Raw genomic sequence first — 25,223 nt, 5'->3', positions numbered from 1 at the left:
GGGCGGCGCTGCTTCTCTGGGAGTAGCTTTTGGCCTGGGGGAAGGGGTCGTGGAGTTTGAGGGGAGGTGGAGGCGATGGCTTCCTCGACGCTGGAAGATGGCGCCCGCGGGCAAGCCCAAAGGCGGCGGGGCTGCGAGCATTATGAGAGGGGATGTCTCCTGAAGGTGACGATTTCACTGGGCTCTTAAGCGCTCCCGCCGGGCTGGGGGTGGAGTGGGCCGGGACGTGAAGCTTGGGCTTAAGTTTATTGTCGGGCTATGCTGTTGTCAGGAAAACTTCACCTCTGACTGGCTTCTTGCCGTAAAGAGCATGTTTTGTCAAGGCGACCACTGGCTCCACCTTTGTGTTGTAGTTTGCAAGCAAGTTGTTGGTTGGCAAAAACCTGGCCTTGCCCATCGGTTACCTTATCAGGGGGTTCATTTATTTAGTGTTTTGGTGCTGGAAGTAGACAGAGGTAGCCCCGGGCCTGTGCTGGCTTTTCCCAGGATCACTTTCAGGTGTGTGATGAAATAATGGAAGGCGGGTAAGCGAGTGGAGACTCGGAATACACTTTGATCTCGTATAGTAAATAAGTTTTATAGCTTGCCAGCTTCATTTTAGCGTGAGTAGGCCTAAGTCTGCCAGGCAGAAAACGTAAGCGGAAGGAATGAACTATGTTATGGTAAGTCATGGCATAGGAAGTCTTCAGGAATGAGTGGATCTTAAAGTTCACAGTGTACTGGAAGGTATAATATAAGGTTAGCTTCCTGGCCTAGAGACTTTTTGAGGTACTAGTTAGGGTAAAGCTAAGTTGCTGTAACAAAAAGACCCAGTAGTAATGTGAGTTAAAGAATAAAAGTTTATTTCTCCTCACCTCACAATTCAAGGTGAATGAATGATCTAGTTTGGTAATGAGGCTGTTTCACATGACCACTCCTTGGACAGATTTTCTCTATTGTGTTGTTAACCATGTTTTAGGGCATATAGTCATCAACTGGGCTGCTGCCATGTCCAGGTTTCATCTGGTGGAAAGGGAGAAGGGAGCGCGGGGGAAGAGGCATGCCTAGCTTCTTAATACGTACGCCCAGGAGAGGCACTGATTTTATTCTGTGCGTATTCTGTTGCTAAGAACTTAAGTCATTTGACCACAAGTAACAGCAAGGAAACAGTAGTATAGCTGGGCAGTCATGTGTCCAGGAAGAAGGAGAGAGTCGACTTTCTTGTCTTGGACAACTGGCAGTCTTTGCCAATCTTGAAAACAGGGACTGTCTTTTACGTTTATTGTGTCCTCCAAACTTTAAGACACAGAGTTGATGTGTGGTAAACTTAAGTGGACTAAAATATAATCATTATAGTATTTAATGCTTCACCGTTAAAGTTGGTAAATGAATTTATCTGGAATGTCTTAAGTAGAAATTGCCTGCGTGCTACTTAATGCTGAGAATGAGTTTAGGGTATTGTGAGATTAACTTTTCAGTTTAGGGATGGCCGTCTTTCATAATTCTTGTTTGGAACTGCAAGGTTGTGTTCAACTTGATAGAGACCCAGATGTTGATGGGAAAACAGTGAAATGTTATGTATAGTTATCAGTTTACCAAATGATCCATTGGTTATAATCTTTGACCTTGTTCCAGGAGGAGGAGAAAGAAAGAAATTTCTTTTTGCATTATTTCAAACTTGCCTTGTCTTGCTTCTTATACCTTTTTTTTTTCCCTCACCTGGGGATTAGGCACCTTGCTGTGACAAGCTTTATTCTTGCCGATTGTGTCATGATAACAATGAAGATCGTCAGCTAGATCGCTTTAAAGTAAAGGAGGTGCAGTGCATAAACTGAAAAAATTCAGCGTGTAAGATTTTATTACATATTTCTATTTTTTTAAAACGTGTACTAAGGTGGTTTTAAAAAGTTAATAAAGAATATTGCAATAGCTCTTAAAATATGCAGTGTCTTGGGTTTAAATGTAGGAAAACATGTAAAGATAAAACTGCATGTACATTAAGAAAAAATCTGGACATTTAAATTAGTAATTCAAAACGTTTTGGCAAATTGTATATTTTTAGTTACTTTTTGTTTTTTTAGGCACAACAGACTTGTGAGGAATGTAGCACATTGTTTGGAGAATATTATTGCAGTGTATGCCATCTGTTTGACAAAGACAAGAAACAGTATCATTGTGAAAACTGGAATTTGTAGGTACTGTATGTAAAATGTTCTTTTTATTTCTAATATATCTTAGCAATAATAATTTTTTTTAAAATCACCTTGCTGGAATATAATTATATCGGGAATGGCTACTACCCACACCAGTATTCTTGCCTGAAGAATTCCATGGACAGAGGACTTTCAGAATTACATCTTATGGGATGCATTAATGTTAAATGTTCAGTTCAGTAACTTTGACAAATATATCTCCTAACCCTAACCATCATCACAAATCAAGGTTAAAAAAAAATTTCCATTGCCCTAAAAATTTCTTCATGCCTTCATCATTTAGCCCATCAACAATTGTGTGTTTATTTAAATTTTAAATTTGGGGTAGAAATTATGCTTTTATATGAAGTGGCTTGTAGGACGCTAAGGTAAAAAATTAGGGTAGATTTTTCCTTTTTGAAAATTATTTTAAAAATTTATCAAAAGTTTTGATAAAATCAGTATAGGCTTAAGAATTGGATAATACAGGAAAGTAGAAAGAATGAAAATAAAATAGTCTTTAGTCCAGCCACCCACTGACAAGCTGCTGTTGACATGTTGGTATATAGAAATTTTTTTCTTTCTAAAAATCCTAAAGTGTTACGTCCAGAAGCTTATATGTAACAAATGTATGTTTTAAAGTATACTAATACATCAAACCACCGTTTTTAAGAATTAGAATGTTAACCAGTGTTGGAGCTCCAAGTGTCCTATGTCAGTCCTTTCTCCTTGTTTCTATTGGAGAATTTTAAATCACTTTTCATTTTTATGTAGTGTTTGTTTTTTGGCTGTGCCATGTGAGATCTTAGCTCCCTGACCAGGAATTGAACTTGTGCCCCTTATGTTGGAAGCCTGGAGACTTAACCACCGGATCACCAGGGACGTCCCTTAAGGTGTTTTTAAGGAAGGATAACAAATATACCAAAAGATGTGACAATCATAAGCAAACCCCCTTTTCTAGTTTTTATGTCTAGAAATTTGACTTGGGTCTTTTTAAAATTTTTTACATTTGTAGAAGGAAATGACAGCCCACTCCAGTATTCTTGCCTGGAGAATCCCATGGACAGAGGAGCTTGGTGGGCTACAGTCCACGGGTCGCAAAGAGTCGGAGGACACGACTGAGCGAGTACACTTTCACTTTCCTCTTTGAACACATGAAATGTAGTAATAATAATTGGTTTCATGTTCTTCTCTGTTAATTCTAACCTCTGTGTCAGTTTGGATTGATTTTGATTGTTCAGTTATTTTTTTAGTTGATTTTCCTGTCTTTTGGGTGACTGGTCATTGTTGGATACCAGACATTGTGATTTTTACCTTGTTGGGAACTTTTCATATTCCTGCTAATCTTCTTGACCTTTATTTTGGGATATAGTTAAGTTACTTTGAACAGTTTGATACTTTTGGGACTTGCTTTTATAATTTGTTAGATGGATCTGGAGGTGTGCTTATTCCAGGAGTAATTATTCCTTACCACCGAGGCAGTACCTTCCTGAGTAATCAGCCCAGTACCCAATGAATTCTAAGGTTTTCCAGTCCGGCTAAAGGGAGTAAACACTGATACTGACCGTATCTGAGTGCTGAACACTGTTCCTTCTAATTCTCTTGAATGGTTCTCTCCCTGGTCTTGGGGGGTTTCTTCACATGCATGAGCTGATGTGTATCCTGCTAAATACTCGAGGGGCTCCCCCGTGCAGCTCTGTCCTCTCTGGTGCTCTGTCCTGTGAGCTGCAACAATCTTGGGTTGCTTCGACTCTCAGCTCATCTTCTCCATCAGCAAGTCTTTTTGGCTCTGCTTTTGTTCCTCCAACTTGTCCTACTGCCTGAAAGTGCTCTAGGCAGTAAACTAGGGCAGTTTTAGGGCTCCCCTAATTTGTTTCCTGTATCTCGCAGGTCACTGTCTTTCATTGCTTGGTGTTCAGTGAAACTTGTTTCATATGTTTTGTTTGGGTTGTGTGGTGGTAGTTTTAGGTAAGAGGGTAGATCCAGTCTCTTGTCTGTTATTCTGTCTTGGGCAGCAGTGGAGTCTCCTGCAGGGGTTTTACCTGTCGAATTGGACAGACTGATTGTAAATTTCATCTGAAAGAGAAAATATACAGAGCTGAGCAGATTTTGAAAAGGAAGAACAAGGGGATTGCCTTTCCACATAACCAAAACATGACAAAGTGAGAGTTATTTAAAAGGTATATTCTTTGTATAAGAATAGACAATAAAGGGAGAAACTGTGTGTGTGTGCACACACATTCACATATTTAACATACGAATTTATAGCAAAAATGGCATTTCAGATCAGGAGAACAGGTACTAAGATAACTGATTATCCATTTGGGAAACAAAAAATTGATTACTAAAATTCTTTGTATTCATTAGAATGTGGTTTTAGCATGTTGTAACAGAAATGCTAAATAACAAGTGGCTCAAAAAAGACATATATGTTTCTCAGGGAAAAGTCTGAACCATGTAGTTAAACAAAGCCCAGGTTTATCTTATTTTTGCCCTGCTATCCATAAGATTGGAGAAGGCAATGGCACCCCACTCCAGTAATCTGCCTGGAAAATCCCATGGACAGAGGAGCCTGGAAGGCTGCAGTCCATGGGGACACGACTTCACTTTCACTTTCATGCACTGGAGAAGGAAATGGCAACCCACTCCAGTGTTCTTGCCTGGAGAATCCCAGGGACTGGGGAGCCTGGTGGGCTGTCGTCAGTGGGGTCGCACAGAGTCGGACACGACTGAAGTGACTTAGCAGCAGCAGCATCCATAAGATGCTTCCTTGTCTACACAATTTAAAAGAACTCATATTCTTGTCAGTGGAAAGGGGGAAATAGGTGAAGGGAAGGTACACCCTTTTCTCCAAGGGGCACAAGACAGAATTTCATTTGTGTCTTCTGTTCACGCTTCCAGGGAAGTTGGGAAGTAGTTTTTATTCAGTACAGCCTTGTGCCCAGCTAATATTGTGCAGGAAGAGAATAAGAGAAGTTTGGGGACAACTAGCAGTCTCTCCTTTACTATACGTAGTGGATTTCAAATTGATGAAAGAAAAATATAAAAATTATAAGCCATAGTATTAGAAGTATATAGGAGAGTATGTATATGAGCAATGGGTTTCAAAAGTTTTTTCAAAATAAGAGGCATACCCGAGGAAACCAAAAATGAAAAAGACACATGTATCCCATTGTTCATTGCAGCACTATTTACAGTAGCTAGAACATGGAAGCAACGTAGATGTCTATCGACAGATGCATGGATAAGGAAGTTGTGGTACATATACACAGTGGAATATTCAGTTCAGTTCAGTCAGTCAGTCAGTCGTGTCCGACTCTTTGCGACCCCATGAATTGCAGCACGCCAGGCCTCCATGTCCATCACCAACTCCCAAAGTTCACTCAGACTCATGTCCGTCGAGTCCGTGATGCCATCCAGCCATCTCATCCTCTGTCGTCCCCTTCTTCTGCCCCCAATCCCTCCCAGCATCAGAGTCTTTTCCAGTGAGTCAACTCTTCGCATGAAGTGGCCAAGGTACTGGAGTTTCAGCTTCAGCATCAGTCCCTCCAAAGAAATCCCAGGGCTGATCTCCTTCAGAATGGACTGGTTGGATCTCCTTGCAGTCCAAGGGACTCTCAAGAGTCTTCTCCAACACCACACTTCAAAAGCATCAATTCTTCGGCACTCAGCCTTCTTCACAGTCCAAGTCTCACATCCATACATGACCACTGGGAAAAACATAGCCTTGACTAGACGGAACTTTGTTTGCAAAGTAATGTCTCTGCTTTTGAATATGCTGTCTAGGTTGGTCATAACTTTCCTTCCAAGGAGTAAGTGTCTTTTAATTTCATGGCTGCAATCACCATCTGCAGTGATTTTGGAGCCCCAAAAAATAAAGTCTGACACTGTTTCCACGGTTTCCCTGTCTATTTCCCGTGGAGTGATGGGACCAGAGGCCATGATCTTCGTTTTCTGAATGTTGAGCTTTAAACCAACTTTTTCACTCTCCACTTTCACTTTCATCAAGAGGCTTTTGAGTTCCTCTTCACTTTTCTGCCATCAGGGTGGTGTCATCTGCATATCTGAGGTTATTGATATTTCTCCTGGCAATCTTGATTCCAGCTTGTGCTTCTTCCAGCCCAGCGTTTCTCATGATGTACTCTGCATCTAAGTTAAATAAGCAGGGTGACAATATACAGCCTTGATGTACTCCTTTTCCTATTTGGAACCAGTCTGTTGTTCCATGTCCAGTTCTAACTGTTGCTTCCTGACCTGCATATAGGTTTGTCAAGAGGCAGGTGAGGTGGTCTGGTATTCCCATCTCTTTCAGAATTTTCCACAGTTTATTGTGATCCACACAGTCAAAGGTTTGGCATAGTCAATAAAGCAGAAATCGATATTTTTCTGGAACTCTCTTGCTTTTTCCATGATCCAGCAGATGTTGGCATTTTGATCTCTGGTTCCTCTGCCTTTTCTAAAACCAGCTTGAACATCTGGAAGTTCATGGTTCACGTATTGCTGAAGCCTGGCTTGGAGAATTTTGAGCATTTCTTTACTAGCGTGTGAGATGAGTGCAATTGTGTGGAAGTTTGAACATTCTTTGCCATTGCCTTTCTTTGGGATTGGAATGAAAACTGACCTTTTCCAGTCCTTTGGCCACTGCTGAGTTTTCCAAATTTGCTGGCATATTGAGTGCAGCACTTTCACAGCATCATCTTCAGGATTTGAAATAGCTCAACTGGAATTCCATCACCTCCACTAGCTTTGCTTGTAGTGATGCTTTCTAAGGGCCACTTGACTTCACATTCCAGGATGTCTGGCTCTAGGTGAGTGACCACACCATCGTGATTATCTTGGTCGTGAAGATCTTTTTTGTATAGTTCTTCTATGTATTCTTGCCACCTCTTCTTAATATCTTCTGCTTCTGTTAGGTCCATACCATTTCTGTCCTTTATCAAACCCATCTTTGCATGAAATATTCCCTTGGTGTCTCTAATTTTCTTGAAGAGGTCTCTAGTCTCTTCCATTCTGTTGTTTTCCTCTATTTCTTTGCATTGATTGCTGAAGAAGGCTTTCTTATCTCTTCTTGCTATTATTTGGAACTCTCCATTCAGATGCTTATATCTTTCCTTTTCTCCTTTGCTTTTTGCTTCTCTTCTTTTCACAGCTATTTGTAAGGCCTCCCCAGACAGCCATTTTGCTTTTTTGCATTTCTTTTCCATGTGGATGGTCTTGATCCCTGTCTCCTGTACAATGTCATGAACCTCATTCCATAGTTCATCAGGCACTCTATCAGATCTAGGCCCTTAAATCTATTTCTCACTTCTACTGTATAATCATAAGGGATTTGATTTAGGTTATACCTGAATGGTCTAGCTGTTTTCCCTACTTTGTTCAATTTAAGTCTGAATTTGGCAATAAGGAGTTCATGATCTGAGCCACAGTCAGCTCAGATAATGATAATGGAATATTATTCAGCCATAAAAGGAACGCATTTGAGTCCTAATGAGGTGGATGAACCTAGAACCTATTACACAGAGTGAAGTGAGTCAGAAAGAGAAAATACCATATTGCAATGGATATATATGGAGTCTAGAAAAATGGTAATGAACAATTTATTTACAGGGCAACAGTGGAGAAACAGACATAGAGAGTAGACGTATGGACATGGGGAGAGGGTAAGATGTATGGAAAGAATAACATGAAAACTTAATTACATATGTGAAATAGGTAGCAATGAGAATTGGCTATATGGCTGAAGAAACTCAAATAGGGGCTCTGTATCAACCTAGAGTGGTGGGATGGGGAAGGAGTTGGGATGGAGGTTCAAAAGGGAGGGGACATATGTATACTTGTGGCTGATTCATGTTGAGGTTTGACAGAAAACAGCAAAATTATATAAAGCAATTATCCTTCAAAAATGAATAAAAATATTAATAATAAAAAAGGGGCAGAAGCATAAGCCATTAATTAAAATATCATCTTTTTATTACCTAGGAATTAAAATGAAAATATGATAAAAGATATAAAAAAGATAGTTGACATACCAAAAAAGTAATTTTAATATATACAACTGAAAAAGATTAATATCCAGGATGTATAAAAGTGTTGCTCTCAGTTGTGTCTGACTCTCTGTGACCCCATGGACTGTAGCCCACACAGCTCCTGTGTCCATGGGATTCTCCAGGCAAGAATACTGGAGTGGGTTGCCATGCCCTCCTCTAGGGGATTTTCCTGACCCCGGGTCAAACCCAGGTCTCCTGCATTGCACATGGATTCTTTACCATCTGAGCCACCAGGGAAGCCAGCATATATAAAGAACTCCTTTAATTAGGTTCCTCAAAAAACTAAAAGTAGAAGTACCATATGATACCATGTGTAGTTCCATTCTTGGGGTGCTATGTGTGTGTGTGCACTTGCGTGCTCAGTCTTGTTCGACTCTGCAACCCCATGGACTCTAGCCTGCCAGGCTCCTCTGTCCATGGGATTTTCCAGGTAGGATGGGTTGCCATTTCCTTCTCTAGGGGATCTTCCTGACCCAGGGATTGAACCCGAGTCTCTTGTGTCTCCTTCCTTGGCAGGCAGATTCTTTACTCCTGTGCCACCTGGGAAGCCCCCACTCTTGTGTACATATCCAAAAAAAGTGAAAACACTAAATCAAAAAGGTACATTTGTTCAGGAGTTATAATAGCATCATTTACAGTAGCCAATATATGGAAGCGAAGCAAGTGTTCACCAACAGATGAATAAAGAAGATGTGTACACACACACACTGTCTTCTCTCTCACACATACTCTGGAATATTACTCAGCATAGTAAAGAATGAAATTCTGCCATTTTCAGTATTGTGGGTGGACCTAAAGAGTATTATGCTTAGTGAAGAAACTCACAGAGACAAATGCTGTATATTATCACTTATATGTGGGATCTTTTTAAAAAAATTAGTGAATATATATAACAAAATATAAACAGGCTTAGTTATAGAAAACAAACTAGTGGATACTAGTGGGGAGAGAGAAGCAGAGAGGGCAAGATATAGAGGTACGGGATTAAGAGATACCAGCTACTATCTAGGAAATAGATAAGCTGCAAGAATATATTGTGCTTCCCAGGTGGTGCTAAGTGGTAAATAATCCTCTTGCCAGTGCAGGAGATGCAAGAGACGTGGGTTCGATCCCTGGGTTGGGAAGATCCTCTGAGTAGGAAATGGCAACCCTCTCCAGTATTTTTGCCTGGAAAATTCCGTGGGCAGAGGAGCCTGGTGGGCTATAGTCCATGGGGTCACAAAGAATTGGACAGGACTGACTATAGTGAGTTGCCATAAGGAAGCACAGCGTGCTTCCCAGGTGGTGCAGCACAGGGAAACAGTAGCCATTATTTTGCAATAATTTTAAATGGAGTCTAATGTATAAAAATACTGAATCACTATGCTACATCCTTGAAACTAATATAATATTGTAAATCAAGTATATACTTGAGTTAAAGAGCTTCTTTAAAATTATAAAAGACAAATACCCTATTAAGAAAAATGAACCGAGCACGTGAACAGACAGTCCACAAGAGAAGTCCAAATGGCTCATAAATAGTAAAATATGCTCTGTGTATCATCATTTGAGAAATTCAAATTAAAGTGATGTTTTTATTTGTCATATAGGTAACCAGTGTTGGCTAGGGTGTGGGGAACATGGGTGCTGTTACACATTGGGGGGAGTATAAATCAGTACTGTCTTTGGAGGTCAGTTTGATAGTATCAGAACTGATGATGCACTGCCCTCTGACCCTACAGTTCCACTTCTAGGAATTTTGTGAAAAATCATCAATATGTAGTTAGTTGACTGGTATCTGTAAGAGGTATTTATTGTATCATTGCATTGGCTAAAGATAGTAAGTTTTATCAATAAAAGAATATTAAAAAATTAAGATATATCCATATCATTTAATATTATGTAACTTTGAAGAAGAATAAAGTGGTTCTGTATGTTCTTACATAGAGTACTCTCCAAGGAATACTGTTAAGTGAAGAAGTTGCAAAACAGGATAGAATCCATTTGTGTAAAAAATAAAACTCAAAGCGTGTGTATCTGTATGTATGTGTGTATGCAGTTTTATAGAAGAAAAAAATACTTGGAAAGATAGAGACCATTCTGTTTGTAGTGCTTGCATTTGGGGAGTGATGTTGGGGAGGTAGGGATTCACCTCATATTCTTCAGTGTGGTTTGAACTTTGTTTATAGTGAATCTGAACTTATATATAATGAGTAACTATGTAATAAAAACATATGTAATCTTTTGTTTTCACATTATTTTTTTAGAATTGGTCCAAAGGAAGATTATTTCCACTGTTTGAAATGTAACTTATGCCTTGCAATAAATCTCCAAGGGAAGCACAAGGTACGTACTTCAGTTTGTATGATTTAAAAAGTATTATATTTGAAAACAGCTAAAATCCTAATTTGTTTAAAAGCATGCTAACTTTCAGATGTTACTGAGATATTGTCATGTTGCTTTTTATTTTTAAGCAGTATTAAGTAAATGTTCTAAAGTACAGACCTTAGAATATTTGATGTACAGTTCCCTTTTCTTCTCTATAGGGTGTAAGAATACTTAATATCAGTTATTAGTATAACGTAGACAGCCTCTAAATTAGCCTGTGGATTCTTATCATTGGAACTGGTTTTGAGAATAGCTTTTGAAATGTATGGTACAGGAGAAATACAGAGCAGTGTAACCTTTTGTTAATATAGCATTCCTAGATAATTCAGTATTCCTTTTCAATAAAAATATTTTTAACTTGGATGTAGAATTTTGACCTATCGCTTGACCTATTTATATCATGGTCTTAGGTCTTTTAAAAATTATTTTTTATTATTTAGGAGAAAATCTAATAAGCTATCGCTTATAGTACTGATTCTATCCAAGAATTGAGAGAATGGAGAATCTGATGAGGGTGTTTTTAAAAAGATACTAGATAATGAAAAAGTGAAAATTAGTCACACAGTTGTGTCCTACTCTGTGTTCCCATGGACTGTTAGCCTGCCCAGCTCTGTCTGTGGGATTTCCCAGGCAAGAATACTGGAGTGGGTTGCCATTTCCTTCTCCAGGGGATCTTCCCGACCCAGGAATCAAACCTGGGTCTCCCGCATTGCAGGCAGATTCTTTACCAGCTGAGCCACGAGGGAAGCCCTGCTAGATCCTAGCTAGCCTAAAATACTGAGGTAGGAAGAGAAACTGAGGTGAATAATGACAATAGGGAATACAGTGACAAGTGTAAGGGAGAGAGAATGGGGGCTGAATGAAGACGACTCCTGAGGATTTTAGTCCTGGCTTTAAGTACTTTATTAATAGACTGTAGGAGATGGTAAAAGATTGGATCTGGTTTTACAGACTTGAGTTTAGGCTGATTAACTATGCTGTGTTGCCGTTAGATATGCTGTGTTGTCTTTAGAAAACTATATACTCAGTTTCTCTTGTGGTATTTTTGTTTTGTTTCTCGGTTATTTTTTTATTGTCTCTGTTAGTAAGTGGTGGTATCATCTACTCAGGTGTTTGCTAAAAAGCCTGGGTATCATTTATGGCTTGATGCTTTCTCTTACCTCTTCACACCTAGTCAGACCTTGTCTTGTCAAGTTAAGAACTCAGGAGCACACATGTATTTCCATTTCTTGATAGCATGTAATTTGGGGAGTTATTTAGCTTCTCTAGATCTCAAAGGGATTTCCCAGGTTGTGCAGTGGTAGAGAACCCGCCTGCCAGTGCTCGAGATGTGGGTTCAATCCCTGGGTCAGGAAGATCCCCTGGAGAAGGAAATGGCAACCTACTCCGGTATTCTTGCCTGGAAAATTTTATGGACAGAGGAGCCTGGTGGGCCACAGTCCATGGAGTTACAAAGCCTTGGACATGACTGAGCACACTTGAATGCATGCACAGGCCTCAAATACCTCATCTGTAAAATGGGGTAAATAATTGTATGTGTTTCAGTGTTGTGGAAATTAATTGAGAATAACAGGTAATGAACTTGACATATGGCATGTAGTAAAATCTCTTTAATATGAACTATTATTATTTATCTGTAAAATGAAAATAATTTGAATAATTAAGATGTATTAGGCAATTTTATTGTTTCAGGTAATGTGTAAAGCCTGAAATAGTTGTGAGAGTTAACTGTTCAGTTCTTGTCTGACATATAAGAAACATATTAATGTTCATTATTACATTTAGTAAGTTGGTATTGTTTCCTTTGTTTTTTTGTTATTAATGCTGTGGTTATATAATTAACATCTAGTTAAGCTTTTGGTAATTTTAATTTTGCTTTTAAACAGTGTATTGAAAATGTTTCCCGGCAGGATTGTCCAATATGTTTGGAGGTGAGCTTAAAATATTTTTTGCTTTGGAAATAGCCCCTTTTGAATTTAAAATACTGGGTATTTATATTGTATTCATGTAATTAACCACCAACTTTATTTGCTTTTACAGGACATTCACACATCTCGTATTGTTGCTCGCGTCTTGCCATGTGGACATCTTTTACATAAGTAAAGCAACTTTGTTTTTTTTCCTCTAAAATGTTTGGAAATGGTGGAGATACTTTTTGCTTTATTAAAATAATGTTATATTTTCTTTCAGAATGTGTTATGAAGGCATGTTGAAAGAGTAAGTGTTTGATGGGATTATAAAAAATTGTTAATGTAATATGTCTGTTTTTGTTTTTTGTTTTTTTTGCAGGCGAGTGGGGAAGGGAATGGAAAAGACTCCCAGTTACTTATACCATATTTGGATATGGTGGATATTTCCTGAGATGGGTAGGGTAGATGAGTACTGTTAAATTGGGCAAAGCATGTTGGGAGAGAAACACTGGACTTTGCCTTAGTCCTCATGTTTCTATTATGTCATATCTCATTTGCAGTTTGAGACAGATACCTTTCATTCCCTGGCTACTAATTGGGGAGCTTGGTGTCTGCTGAGACAGTCATACCATTGTAAAAATAAAAATGCTGAGACATGTTGCCCAAAATTATTAGCTGTTGTATTAGTCCACTATGATGAGCTGCAAAAAAATCCAAAACTCATACCAAGATTTATCTAATGCTAATTTTGTTGTGGGGAAAGGATGCTAAAGTGAGATGCAGATAGTTAGAGGAAATTGTGTAAATGTATTTTGGTCCTGCAGACTGATGAGCAGAAATTTTAATTTAAGAGCCAGATAAAAGGGAACATTTTCAGAATTTTTAGAAAATCTGAATAATTTTTAAGGAATATAATCTCTTCTTTGCCTGAATATATTAAGAAATTGAGGCTGTTTAGCTAAAAAGCAGTTTAATTGGTTTTTAAAATATATTGCGTATATTCTACAAAGAATATTAAGAAATTCCTCTCCATTTTATAGAACTGAGGAAAAAGAAGTAGGTTTAAAAAATACCCTATGATACAGGATTTAAATGAAAAGGTTTGTGAGATGGTCTTGAAGTATAGAATAATGCTTGTTTTAGATGGTTTATATACCAGTTAGCGCGAGTTGATATACTCTCCATTTAATACTGGGAAAATAACTCTTTTATATCTCTCCTAGAGGCTACAGATGTCCATTGTGTATGCACTCTGCTTTAGATATGAGTAGGCACTGGAGACAACTGGATGATGAGGTAGCACAGACTCCTATGCCCTCAGAATATCAGAACATGACTGTGGATGTGAGTAGAATCAATGCCTAAAAAGACTTTTCAGGTTGCTTGCTGATGCTCGTGTTTATTTTTGTCCTTTTGCTCAAATCTGTCTAAAAAGTACTATTTCAGCATAGATGTCACTGTGATGATTAATGGGAGGAACCAAATAACCTTTAAATTTTAGTTATTCTGAACTCAGAGGAAAAAAGAAAATCTAAGAATATCTTTGTGCAGTACTTGCCAACACTAGATGGCAGGCAGAAACTTCATTCTAAATTATTTACTTATTACTTAACAGAGTCAATTGATAATAACTGAGTAGAGGTAGATTATTGGTCTGCTATTTTATTTTGATTATGTTTTAATTATTTTAAATTTTATTTAAGGCAAACATGTTTACTTTTTTTTTTGAAGATTGCTTTTTGGTTTTTAATGTTTGCTTTTTATTCTAAGACTTTTTAATTTGGTCTTAGCCTGCAGTCTGAAATGTAAGAAGTATTTCTGTGCCTTTAGTCTTATGGAGAATGATCATCTTTTCTCCATTAATTGAGATGTGCTGCTGTCTAGTCTCAGCATAGCATATTCATTTACAGATTAGAATTGGAAAGTAGACAGCTTTCTGGTGCTTTAATAATTTTTGGACATAAAAATTTTCAAAAATCTTCAGTTCAGATATTTCTACACAAAAAGATAAAAACCCCTTAACAAAGCCAAATAAAAATCACTTTCTGTGTAATTTATACTGGAGCATTTCATAATTTGTGTGGATAATTGTTAGGTCGATGAAAGATCATTTTTGTAATACTGATAGTTGTGTTGTGTTTTACTAGAGGCTATAGCCTGCTGTATTCTGTTTAGATCATTTTTTAAAGCAACAGCTCTATTGGGATATAATTCGCATACCGTACAACTCGTCCATCTAAATTGGACAGACAGTTTAGTGACTTTTAGTGTATTCTTGAAGATATAACCACCATCAATTTTAAAATATTTTCTCCACCCTGAAAGGAAACTCTGTAACCATTAGCAGTCATTCCTTAATCCTCTCAGTCTAGGCAGTGAGTACCTTCTCCATTTAGATCATATTCTTAATTAATTTTCAGGAGGATTTCCCAGGCGATCCAGTGGTTAAGACTTTGCCTTCCAGTGCAAGGGGTCGGGAAGAGTCAGACATGACTGAGCGACTTCACTTTCACTTTTCCTTTCATGCATTGGAGAAAGAAATGGCAACTCACTCCAGTACTCTTGCCTGGAAAATCGCATGGATGGAGGAGCCTGGTGGGCTGCCGTCTATGGGGTCACACAGAGTCAGACACGACTGAAGCGACTTAGCATCAGTAGCAGCAGCACCAGGGGGTGCAGGGTCAGTCCCTGGTTGAGGAACTGAGATCCCATATTCCTCATGGCCAGAAAACCAAAACATAAACAATATTGTAACAGATTCAATAAAGGCTTTAAAAATGGTCCAAAGAAAAATCTCTAAAGGAAAAAGAAAAAGTTACTTTCCAAATTATAATTTAGAGAAAATTTGTATGTTTTCTACTTACTATGGTGTGGCTTTTCTAAAGTTAATACTTTTCTTACATAATAATGTATTGATTTGTTTTTGTGTTAATACCCTTTTTAATTTTTCAAGATCTCAGTATGAGAAGAGACTAATTCCTAAGTGGCATCTTACTGTCATTTTAGGGACGAACCAAAAGCTTTTCTTTGTTCAACTTTAGAAAGTACTCTTTTGAACTTTAATTCATTCTTGAGGCATCTAAGACCAGGAACTTAATATATTAACAAGCAAAAATATTATAAATATCTAAAAAAATTGTTGACTAAGATTGTCAGTGAAAAATAATAAAATTATTGTTTTTAAGTGTTGATCTGATTATTCCTCTGTTAATTTTTGTACTAGTACTATTTATGCTATTTGGGAACTTTTAAAATAAGACTTAGTGCAAATCCACATTTTCATTTTCTAAATTTCAGTTCAGTTCAGTTCAGTTCAGTCACTCAGTCGTGTCCGACTCTGTGACCCCATGAATCGCAGCACGCCAGGCCTCCCTGTCCATCACCAACTCCCGGAGTTCATTCAGACTCACGTCCATCGAGTCGGTGATGCCATCCAGCCATCTCATCCTCTGTCGTCCCCTTCTTCTCCTGCCCCCAATCCCTCCCAGCATCAAAGTCTTTTCCAATGAGTCAACTCTTCACATGAGGTGGCCAAAGTACTGGAGTTTCAGCTTTAGCATCATTCCTTCCAAAGAAATCCCAGTGCTGATCTTCAGAATGGACTGGTTGGATCTCCTTGCAGTTCAAGGGACCCTCAAGAGTCTTCTCCAACACCACACTTCAGAAGCATCAATTCTTTGGTGCTCAGCTTTCTTCACAGTCCAACTCTCACATCCATACATGACCACTGGAAAAACCATAGCCTTGACTAGACGGACCTTTGTTGGCAAAGTAATGTCTCTGCTTTTGAATATGCTATCTAGGTTGGTCATAACTTTTCTTCCAAGGAGTAAGTGTCTTTTAATTTCCAGGCTGCAGTCACCATCTGTAGTGATTTTGGAGCCCAGAAAAATAAAGTCTGACCCTGTTTCCACTGTTTCCCCGTCTATTTCCCATTTCTAAATTTAGAGCTACCTTAATAGCCTCTTAGAATTTCCAGTGAACAAATAAAAGGTATTCTATTTATGGAAATATTTAGACTTATATATGTATGTTTTCACATCTTCAGTATGGTTTTTTTAAATGATTTTTTGATGTGGACCAGTTTTAAGGTCTTCATTGAGTTGGTTACAACATTGCTTCTGTTTTATGTTTTGGTTTTATTTGGCTGTGAGGCATATGGGATCTTAGTTCCTTGACCAGGGATCTAACCTGCACCCCCTGCATCAGAAGGCAAAATCTTAACCACTGGACTGCCAGGAAGATACCTCTTCAGTATGATTTTTGAAAAATTATTTTGAACAGACAGTACCACTTTCTGTTAATAAGGTTTAATTTACTTAATTCATCTCTTTTCAGATTCTCTGCAATGATTGCAATGGAAGATCTACAGTTCAGTTCCATATATTAGGCATGAAGTGTAATATTTGTGAATCCTACAATACCACTCAGGCTGGAAGATATAAAATTTCAATAGATCAGCAATGAACAGCCTATATTGCGGAAAAATAAGGATTTTCTGATAGAAAAAGGCTATCTTTTTGTCATAATGCGTCACAATCTATGCATTAGAGTTGATGTGTTTTGTATTAATTTCAGAGCAGAAAAGCATATTATAAGACTTAAGGATTCAGGGTCTCTTTATAGAATTATTATAGCTCTACATTGAACGAGAGGCACCATGCTTGTGTTTTGATTGGAGCTTTCTTTGGTGTCAGTTGTTTGGAAGTCAGTGATGTTTGCCACTGAAATTCACATCCATAGACTTCTTATACTTCTTGGAACTTTGTTTTAAGTGACACTGCATACAGAATTAATTTCTAGTTCTTGATAGAACTGTACTTAATTCTCAGTATTATCCTTGACTCTTTAAGGGCTGTGCTGTAATGAGGATATGTTCTATCTTACTGTTAAAATCTAATTACATATACTCTAGAATTTTTAAGACAGTCCTTTGGATCCTGTAAATTTGAATTTTGATGTAATAACTGCTAATAAAAATATATTGAAATAGTATTTTATAGAAAGTTTTTTCCAATGCTGTTTATTTTTGGTTCAGAGCATTATAGTCTAATGATGTAAAAGAAATCCACTTTTCTTTGTTTTGAGGTATTCTTCCATAAGAGTAATTGGGAAAAATGTAAAATAACAGAACTCTTCTAAGCCTTAAGACAACATTGAAAAAAATTGTTTCAGTTGCCCATAATTATTTTTGCAAAGAATAATTTATTCATTCAGTCAGCAAGTATTTAGTGAGCACCTGTTATGTGCTGAGTATGCTTCTAGACAATATAGAGACAGCAGTGAACAGTAGAGATGAAAGCTCCTGCCCTCAGATTCTAATGTTCCTCATACTTGACTAGCTGTTTCCTTGTTTTTCTTATGTATGCAGTGGTTACCTTTGTTGTGAATGGGATGGGTTCTTTCTTCTCAGTGCTTGAAAGTAGGTGTGGATGAGTCAAAGTGGCATAGAATGTAACTTTTTCAGGGACTCGTGATGGAATTAAATATACCTCTTAATTCAGAAACATGGTACACAAAAATACTTGACCCTGAACTTTTTTTTTGCCTTTTCATACTGTTCGTGGGAAAAAAGTTGCAGAGTTAGACACGACTGAGCAACTGAAATGAACTTTTTTACACCAGTATCTACTTAGTCTTGTTTATAAAATGCTTGAGATAGGAAGTAAAATGTGTATATATCAATTGACAGGTATTTTATTAAGCACCAATTATGTTTCCAACTTTGATCTAGTTGAATCTCCTGTGTATAAGGAAAATGGTCTCTTAAAAATGCTAAGATTTCTCATACATTTATTTCTTTTGTTGAAATCTCTTTGCCTGGCTAAGGCAGCAGCATTGATTTCTGGTTTTGGGCCCAGATCTTTATTCTATATTGTCTGCTTTTCTTGTCTTCTCTCCCTTGGTCCATTTCCTTGGCCTGGGCAGAGCATGAGTGCTGATCTTGATTTGGGGAAGGAATGGGATATATTTTTTTATTTTTCCTTTTTAAGGCACTAAGTTGGGTGATCTATTATACGCCATCACAGAATATGCCTTTTTGGCATAAAGATTATTTTGATCTGATTATTTTTGTGAAAGAGCTGTGTGGAAGCTCTGAAAACGCAATAGAAGTTAAGGTTTTTAAGGGAAAGGTAGATTTATAAGGGAAGTTTTCATTTGTAATGGTCTCCTCTGTACCATGAAGAGAAAGATAACTTGAAATCACAAGACTATCTTGTCAGTGGAGAAGGTGTCTGCTTAGACCTGTATAACAAACCAGTAATGGGCTATCATGTTAGGTATTACAAGTCAATGTACAGATAAGGAAAACTTAGTTTTCCAGTTGTGTTACTTTTTATTTCTGTTATCTAATCTGCTAAACTTACTTAAATCATATGGATTTAAAAAATTTTTTTGGCTACACCTTGGAGCATATGAGACCTTTGTTCGCTGACCAGGGGTCAAACCTGTGCCCCCTGCATTGGAAGATGGAGTCTTAACCCCTGCTGTTTGAGTAGCAGTGAGTATGTAATAGTAACAAAGCTCTGATTTGAACATCTGCTGTTTACAAGTCTTATGCATTAGCATTAATCGTCATGATAATTCTGTAGGGTACGTGTTGTCTTCATCCTATGGATGAGAAAGCTGAAGTTCAGAGCTGAAATGCTTGAGTTAGTGAAAGGTACTCAGTGTTAGAGCTGGGAATCAGGTCCAAGTCTATTACCTCAAACCTCCTGTATCATGCTGCCTTTAATTCGAACTTCCATTTTGCTGAACTATTCTTGATAGCTAAGTCATGGAGGAACTCCTGAGTTGATAGACCTTCATTTTTAGATGTCTTTTTTTAACTCTAAATCTGATTAGTTATATCTTCAGTTCAGAATCCGTATTTGTCTGAAATAATGCAGAATTGATATGTAAAAGCTTGTTTATGACATCCAGTCATATGCATGAAGCAATTTTCAAATGCCTTTGGTTTCTTCAAGGGTTTGTCAATTCAGTGCTTAAAATCCTTCAACAGTTCTCATTGACAAGCAGAAATCCCTTAGTGTTCAGTATGTGATACTTAAAATGAAAAATCTTAAAAATATGTTTTGGCTTGTCCTGATTCAAAAATAGCTATATTGTAGGAAATTGTAGGAAAGAGGAAAAGAAGGTTAAAAAAAATAATTTTTCAGAGATTACTACTGTTAATGTTTTCTAATGGATAACTTCATTCTTTTCTTGTTCATAGAGACTTTAGAAAGCTTGTAGGAATGAATGTTAAATGCCTAGTCTGATCTTGTGTATAGTAGAAGTATTTGTCCTGAAAATAAGAATACCATGCTGCAGAATTTGTATGTATTATATTAATTTAAATACCAATAACTCAATATGTTTATGAATTTCTTGGTGCATAGAAGCTTGTTGGCCCCTTTTGTCATTGATAAAATGTGTATCAAGTTGTTAAAAATAGCTCTTGCAGTTTCTAGTCTTCTTAACTTGTATATGGATTTCTGTATGATATTAACTTCAGTTCATGTTTGCAGTAGTACTGTTGTTTATGGTGTCATAGATTTTAATTTTGAACTCAGTTTTTTTTCTAAAACCTATTTTCATATTGTACACATATTTAATTTTCTTTTAATTAGAAAATTTTGGTTGTAAACCAAAATAAATGCAAGTAGTAAAGAGCCAACATCCTATCTTGTAAGTTATTCAATCTTTGTGTCCAACTCTTTGTGACCCAGTGGATTGCAGCACGCAGACTCTTCTGTCCTCCACTTTCTCTTGGAGTTCGCTCAAATTCATGTCCATTGAGTCAGTGATGCTGTCTAACCATTTCATCCTCTGCCACCTGTTTCTCCTTTTGCCTTCAATCTTTCCCAGCATCAGGGTCTTTTCCAATGAGTCAGCTCTTTGCATCAGGTGGCCAAAGTACAGGAGCTTCAGCTTCAGCCCTTCCAATGAATATTCAGGACTGATTGTCTTTAGGATTGACTGGTTTGATCTTGCAGTCCAAGGGACTCTCAAGAGGCTTCTCCAGCACCACAGTTCAAAAGCATCAATTCTTCAGCACTCAGCCTTCTATTATGGTCCAATTCTGACATCCATACATGACTACTGGGAAGACCGTAGCTTTGACTCTCCATACCTTTGTTTACAAAGTGATATCTCTGCTTTTTAATACACTGTCTAGGTTTGTTACAGCTTTCTTTCAAAGGAGCAGGTGTCTTTTAATTTCATGTCTGCAGTCACCATTCACAGTGATTTTGGAGCCCGAGAAAATGAAATGTCACTGCTTTTACTCTTTCCTCCTCTATTTGCCATAAATTGGTGGGACCTGATGCCATATGAAAGTGAAAGTCTCTAAGTTGTGTCAGACTCTGCAACCCCATGAACTGTACAGTCCATGGAATTCTCCAGGCCATAATAATGGAGTGGGTAGCCCTCCTCCAGGGGATCTTCCCAAGCCAGGGAGTGAACCCAGGTCTCCTGCATTGCAGGTGGATTCTTTACCAGCTGAGCCACCAGGGAAGCCCAAATCTTAGTTATTTTGAATGTTGAGTTTTAAGACAGCTTTTTAACTCTCCTCTTTCACCCTCATCAAGAAGCTCTTTAGTTCCTCTTTCTACTATTAGAGTGGGATCATCTATATAGCTGAGGTTATTGATATTTCTCCCTGCAATCTTGATTTCAGCCTGTGATTGACCCAGCCCAGCATTTCATATAATGTACTTTGCCTACAAGTGAAATAAGCAGGCTGACAGCATATAGCCTTGTCTTACTCCTTTCCCAGTTTTGAACCAGTCAGTTGTTCCTTATCTGGTTCTGTTTATTCTTGATCTGCATATAGGTTTCTCAGGAGACAGGTAAGGTGGTCTGGTATTCCCATCTCTTTAAGAATTTTCCACAGTTTGTTGTGATCTATACAGCCAAAGGCTTTGGCACAGTCAATGAAGCAGAAGTAGATGTTTTTCTTAAACTCCCTTGCTTATTCCATGATCCAGCAAATGTTGGCAATTTAATCTCTGGTTCCTCTGCCTTTTCTAAACACAGCTTATACATCTGGAAGTTCTTGGTAAACATACTGCTGAGCCTAGCTTGAAGGATTTTGAGCATAACCTTGTTAACTGGTAGAAAGAGCAACTGTGTGATAGTTTGAACATTCTTTGGCATTTCCCCATTTGGCTTGGGATGAAAATTGACCTTTTCCAGTCCTGTGGCCACTGCTGAATTTTCCAAGTTTGCTAACAATGCATGCAGTACTGTAACAGCAGCATATTTTAGGATTTTAAATAGCTTAGCTGGAATTCTGTCACTTCCACTAGCTTTGGTCATAGTAATGCTTCCTACAACACAAGAGAAGACTCTACACATGGATATCACCAGGTGGTCAACACCGAAATCAGATTGATTATATTCTTTGCAGCCAAAGATGGAGAAGCTATATACAGTCAACAAAAACAAGACCAGGAGCTGACTGTGGCTCAGATCATGAACTCCTTATTGCCAAATTCAGACTCAAATTGAAGAAAGTAGGGAAAACCACTAGACCATTCAGGTATGACCTAAATCAAATCCCTTATGATTATACAGTGGAAGTGAGAAATAGATTTAAGGGTCTAGATCTGATAGATAGAGTGCCTGGTGAACTATGGAATGAGGTTCATGACATTGTACAGGAGACAGGGATCAAGACCATCCCCATGGAAAAGAAATGCAAAAAAGAAAAATGGCTGTCTGGGGAGGCCTTACAAATAGCTGTGAAAAGAAGAGAGATGAAAAGCAAAGGAGAAAAGGAAAGATACAAGCATCTAAATGCAGAGTTCCAAAGAACAGCAAGAAGAGATAAGAAAGCCTTCAGTGATCAATGCAAAGAAATAGAGGAAACGAACAGAAAGGGAAAGACTAGAGATCTCTACAAGAAAATTAGAGATACCAAGGGAACATTTCATGCAAAGATGGGGTCCATAAAGGACAGAAATGGTCTGGACCTAACAGAAGCAGAAGATATTAAGAAGAGGTGGCAGGAATACACAGAACTATACAAAAAAGGTCTTCATGACCCAGATAATCACGATGGTGTGATCACTCATCTAGAGCGAGACATCCTGGAATGTGAAGTCAAGAAGCCCTTAGAAAGCATCACTATGAACAAAGCTAGTGGAGGTGATGGAATTCCAGTTGAGCTGTTTCAAATCCTGAAAGATGATGCTGTGAAAGTGCTGCACTCAATATGCCAGCCAATTTGGAAAACTCAGCAGTGGCCAAAGGACTGGAAAAGGTCAGTTTTCATTCCAATCCCAAAGGCAATGCCAAAGAATGCTCAGACTACCTCACAATTGCACTCATCTCACATGTTAGTAAAGTAATGCTCAAAATTCTCCAAGCCAGGCTTCAGCAATAGGTGAACTGTGAACTTCCAGATGTTCAAGCTGGTTTTCAAAAAGGCAGAGAAACCAGAGATCAAATTGCCAACATCTGCTGGATCATGGAAAAAGCAAGAGAGTTCCAGAAAAACATCTGTTTCTGCTTTATTGACTATGGCAAAGCCTTTGACTGTGTGGATCACAATAAACTGTGGAAAATTCTGAAAGAGAAGTAAATACCAGACCACCTGACCTGGCTCTTGAGAAACCTATATGCAGGTCTGGAAAGCAACAGTTAGAACTGGACATGGAACAACAGACTGGTTCCAAATTGGGAAAGGAGTATGTCAAGGCTGTATATTGTCACCCTGCTTATTTAACTTCTATGCAGAGTACATCATGAGAAACGCTGGGCTGGAAGAAGCACAAGCTGGAATCAAGATTGCTGGTAGAAATCAATAACCTCAGATATGTGGATGACACCACCCTTATGGCAGAGAGTGAAGAGGAACTCAAAAGCCTCTTGATGAAAGTGAAAGTGGAGAGTGAAAAAGTTGGCTTAAATCTCAACATTCAGAAAATGAAGATCATGGCATCTGGTCCCATCACTTCATGGCAAATAGATGGGGAAACAGTGGAAACAGTATCAGACTTTATTTTTTTGGGCTCCCAAATCACTGTAGATGATGACTGCAGCCATGAAATTAAAAGATGCTTACTCCTTGGAAGGAAAGTTATGACCAACCTAGATAGCATATTCAAAAGCAGAGACATTACTTTGCTGACTAATGTCCGTCTAGTCAAGGCTATGGTTTTTCCTGTGGTCATGTATGGAAGTGAGAGTTGGACTGTGAAGAAGGCTGAGTACCAACGAATTGATGCTTTTGAAGTGTGGTGTTGGAGAAGACTCTTGAGAGTCCGTTGGACTGCAAGGAGATCAACCCTGGGATTTCTTTGGAAGGAATGATGCTGAAGCTGAAACTCCAATACTCTGGCCACCTCATGCAAAGAGTTGACTCATTGGAAAAGACTCTGATGCTGGGAGGGATTGGGGGCAGGAGGAGAAGGGGAACGACAGAGGATGAGATGGCTGGATGGCATCACTGACTCGATGGATGTTAGTCTGAGTGAACTCCGGGAGTTGGTGTTGGACACGGAGGCCTGGTGTGCTGTGATTCATGGGGTCGCAAGAGTCGGACACAACTGAGTGACTAAACTGAAACTGAACTGAATGCTTCTTAAGGTCTATTTGACCTACACCCCCTGATGTTTGGCTCTAGGTGAATGATCACACCATCATGGTTATCTAGGTCATTAAGACATTTTTTGCATAGTTCTGTGTATTCTTACCAGCTCTTTCTAATATCGTCTGCTTCTTTTAAGTACTTTCTGTTTCTGTCCTTTATCATGCCTATTTTTGCATGAAATGTTCTGTTGGTGTCTCCAGTTTACTTGAAGAGATCTCTAGTCTTACCCATTCTATTGTTTTCTTCTGTTTCTTTGCATTGTTCATTGAAGAAGGCCTTCTCTCTCCTAGTATTCTCTGGAACTCTTCATTCAGTTGGGTGTATCTTTCCCTTTCTCCTTTGCCTTTTGCTTCTCTTCTTTCCTTAGCTATTTGTAAAGTCTCAGAAAGCCACTTTGCCTTCTTGCATTTGTCTTGTTGGGATATTTTTTGGTTACTGCCCCCGGTACAATGTTACCAGCCTCTGTCTATGATTCTTCAGGCACTCTGTCTACTAGACCTAACCCCTGCATCTATTCGTCACTGCGAGATACTGGAGTGGGTTGCCATTTTTTCTCCAGGGGACTACGTTTTATCAGAACTCTTCACTGTGACTTGTCCATCTTCAGTGGCCCTGGCACGGCATGGTTGGTAGCTTCATTAAGTTACATACACCCTTTCACAACAAGGCTGTGCTCTATGTAGGAGGAACTTGTAGCGAATGAGATCGGTAACCTCTTCCTCTTATGAAAAAGTGGAAGTGAAAGTGTTGGTCACTCAGTTGTCCAATGGACTATACCTGTCTCCATGGGATTCTCCAGGCCAGAATACTGGAGTGGGTAGCCATTTCCCCCTCCATGGGATTTTCCTGACCCAGGGATCAAACCTGGGTTTCAAACATTGCAGGCAGTATCTTTACTGTCTGAGCCACCATTGGCCTGACCTCCAGGGATGCTGGGCTGTGATACCAGGCAAAACCTACCTTTCACTCTCATCTTGAGAGTGAAGCAGTGCTTACTACAGTATGTCTGTGCACTTTTTCTTTTTTTCAGTCAAATCATGTTGCTATTCTAGGCAAAGAACAGTACTGTTGGAATTTGTCTCCTTCTTTTGACTTTGTGAGTTTATGTACTTCTTGAGGCTATTTCATTGTGAAGATAAACACCTTT

General features: G+C 38.5%; 1 protein-coding gene across 1 annotated transcript; it reads left to right on the top strand.

Moving 5' to 3' along the window:
* Positions 1-75: 75 nt before the first annotated feature.
* On the top strand, positions 76-17,416 carry RCHY1 (ring finger and CHY zinc finger domain containing 1). Its single transcript, XM_068975349.1, is given in 11 exon segments — positions 76-165; positions 1,710-1,810; positions 1,812-1,827; positions 2,061-2,161; positions 2,163-2,174; positions 10,465-10,543; positions 12,472-12,516; positions 12,626-12,684; positions 12,776-12,802; positions 13,719-13,839; positions 16,834-17,416. Coding segments are annotated over 11 exon segments (780 nt in total). The 3' UTR covers positions 16,963-17,416.
* Positions 17,417-25,223: the final 7,807 nt, after the last annotated feature.

This window comes from Capricornis sumatraensis, chromosome 7 (assembly GCF_032405125.1).
Source record: "Capricornis sumatraensis isolate serow.1 chromosome 7, serow.2, whole genome shotgun sequence".
NCBI classification, from domain to species: Eukaryota; Metazoa; Chordata; class Mammalia; order Artiodactyla; family Bovidae; genus Capricornis; species Capricornis sumatraensis.
This window is presented reverse-complemented; position numbering and strand designations above follow the sequence as displayed.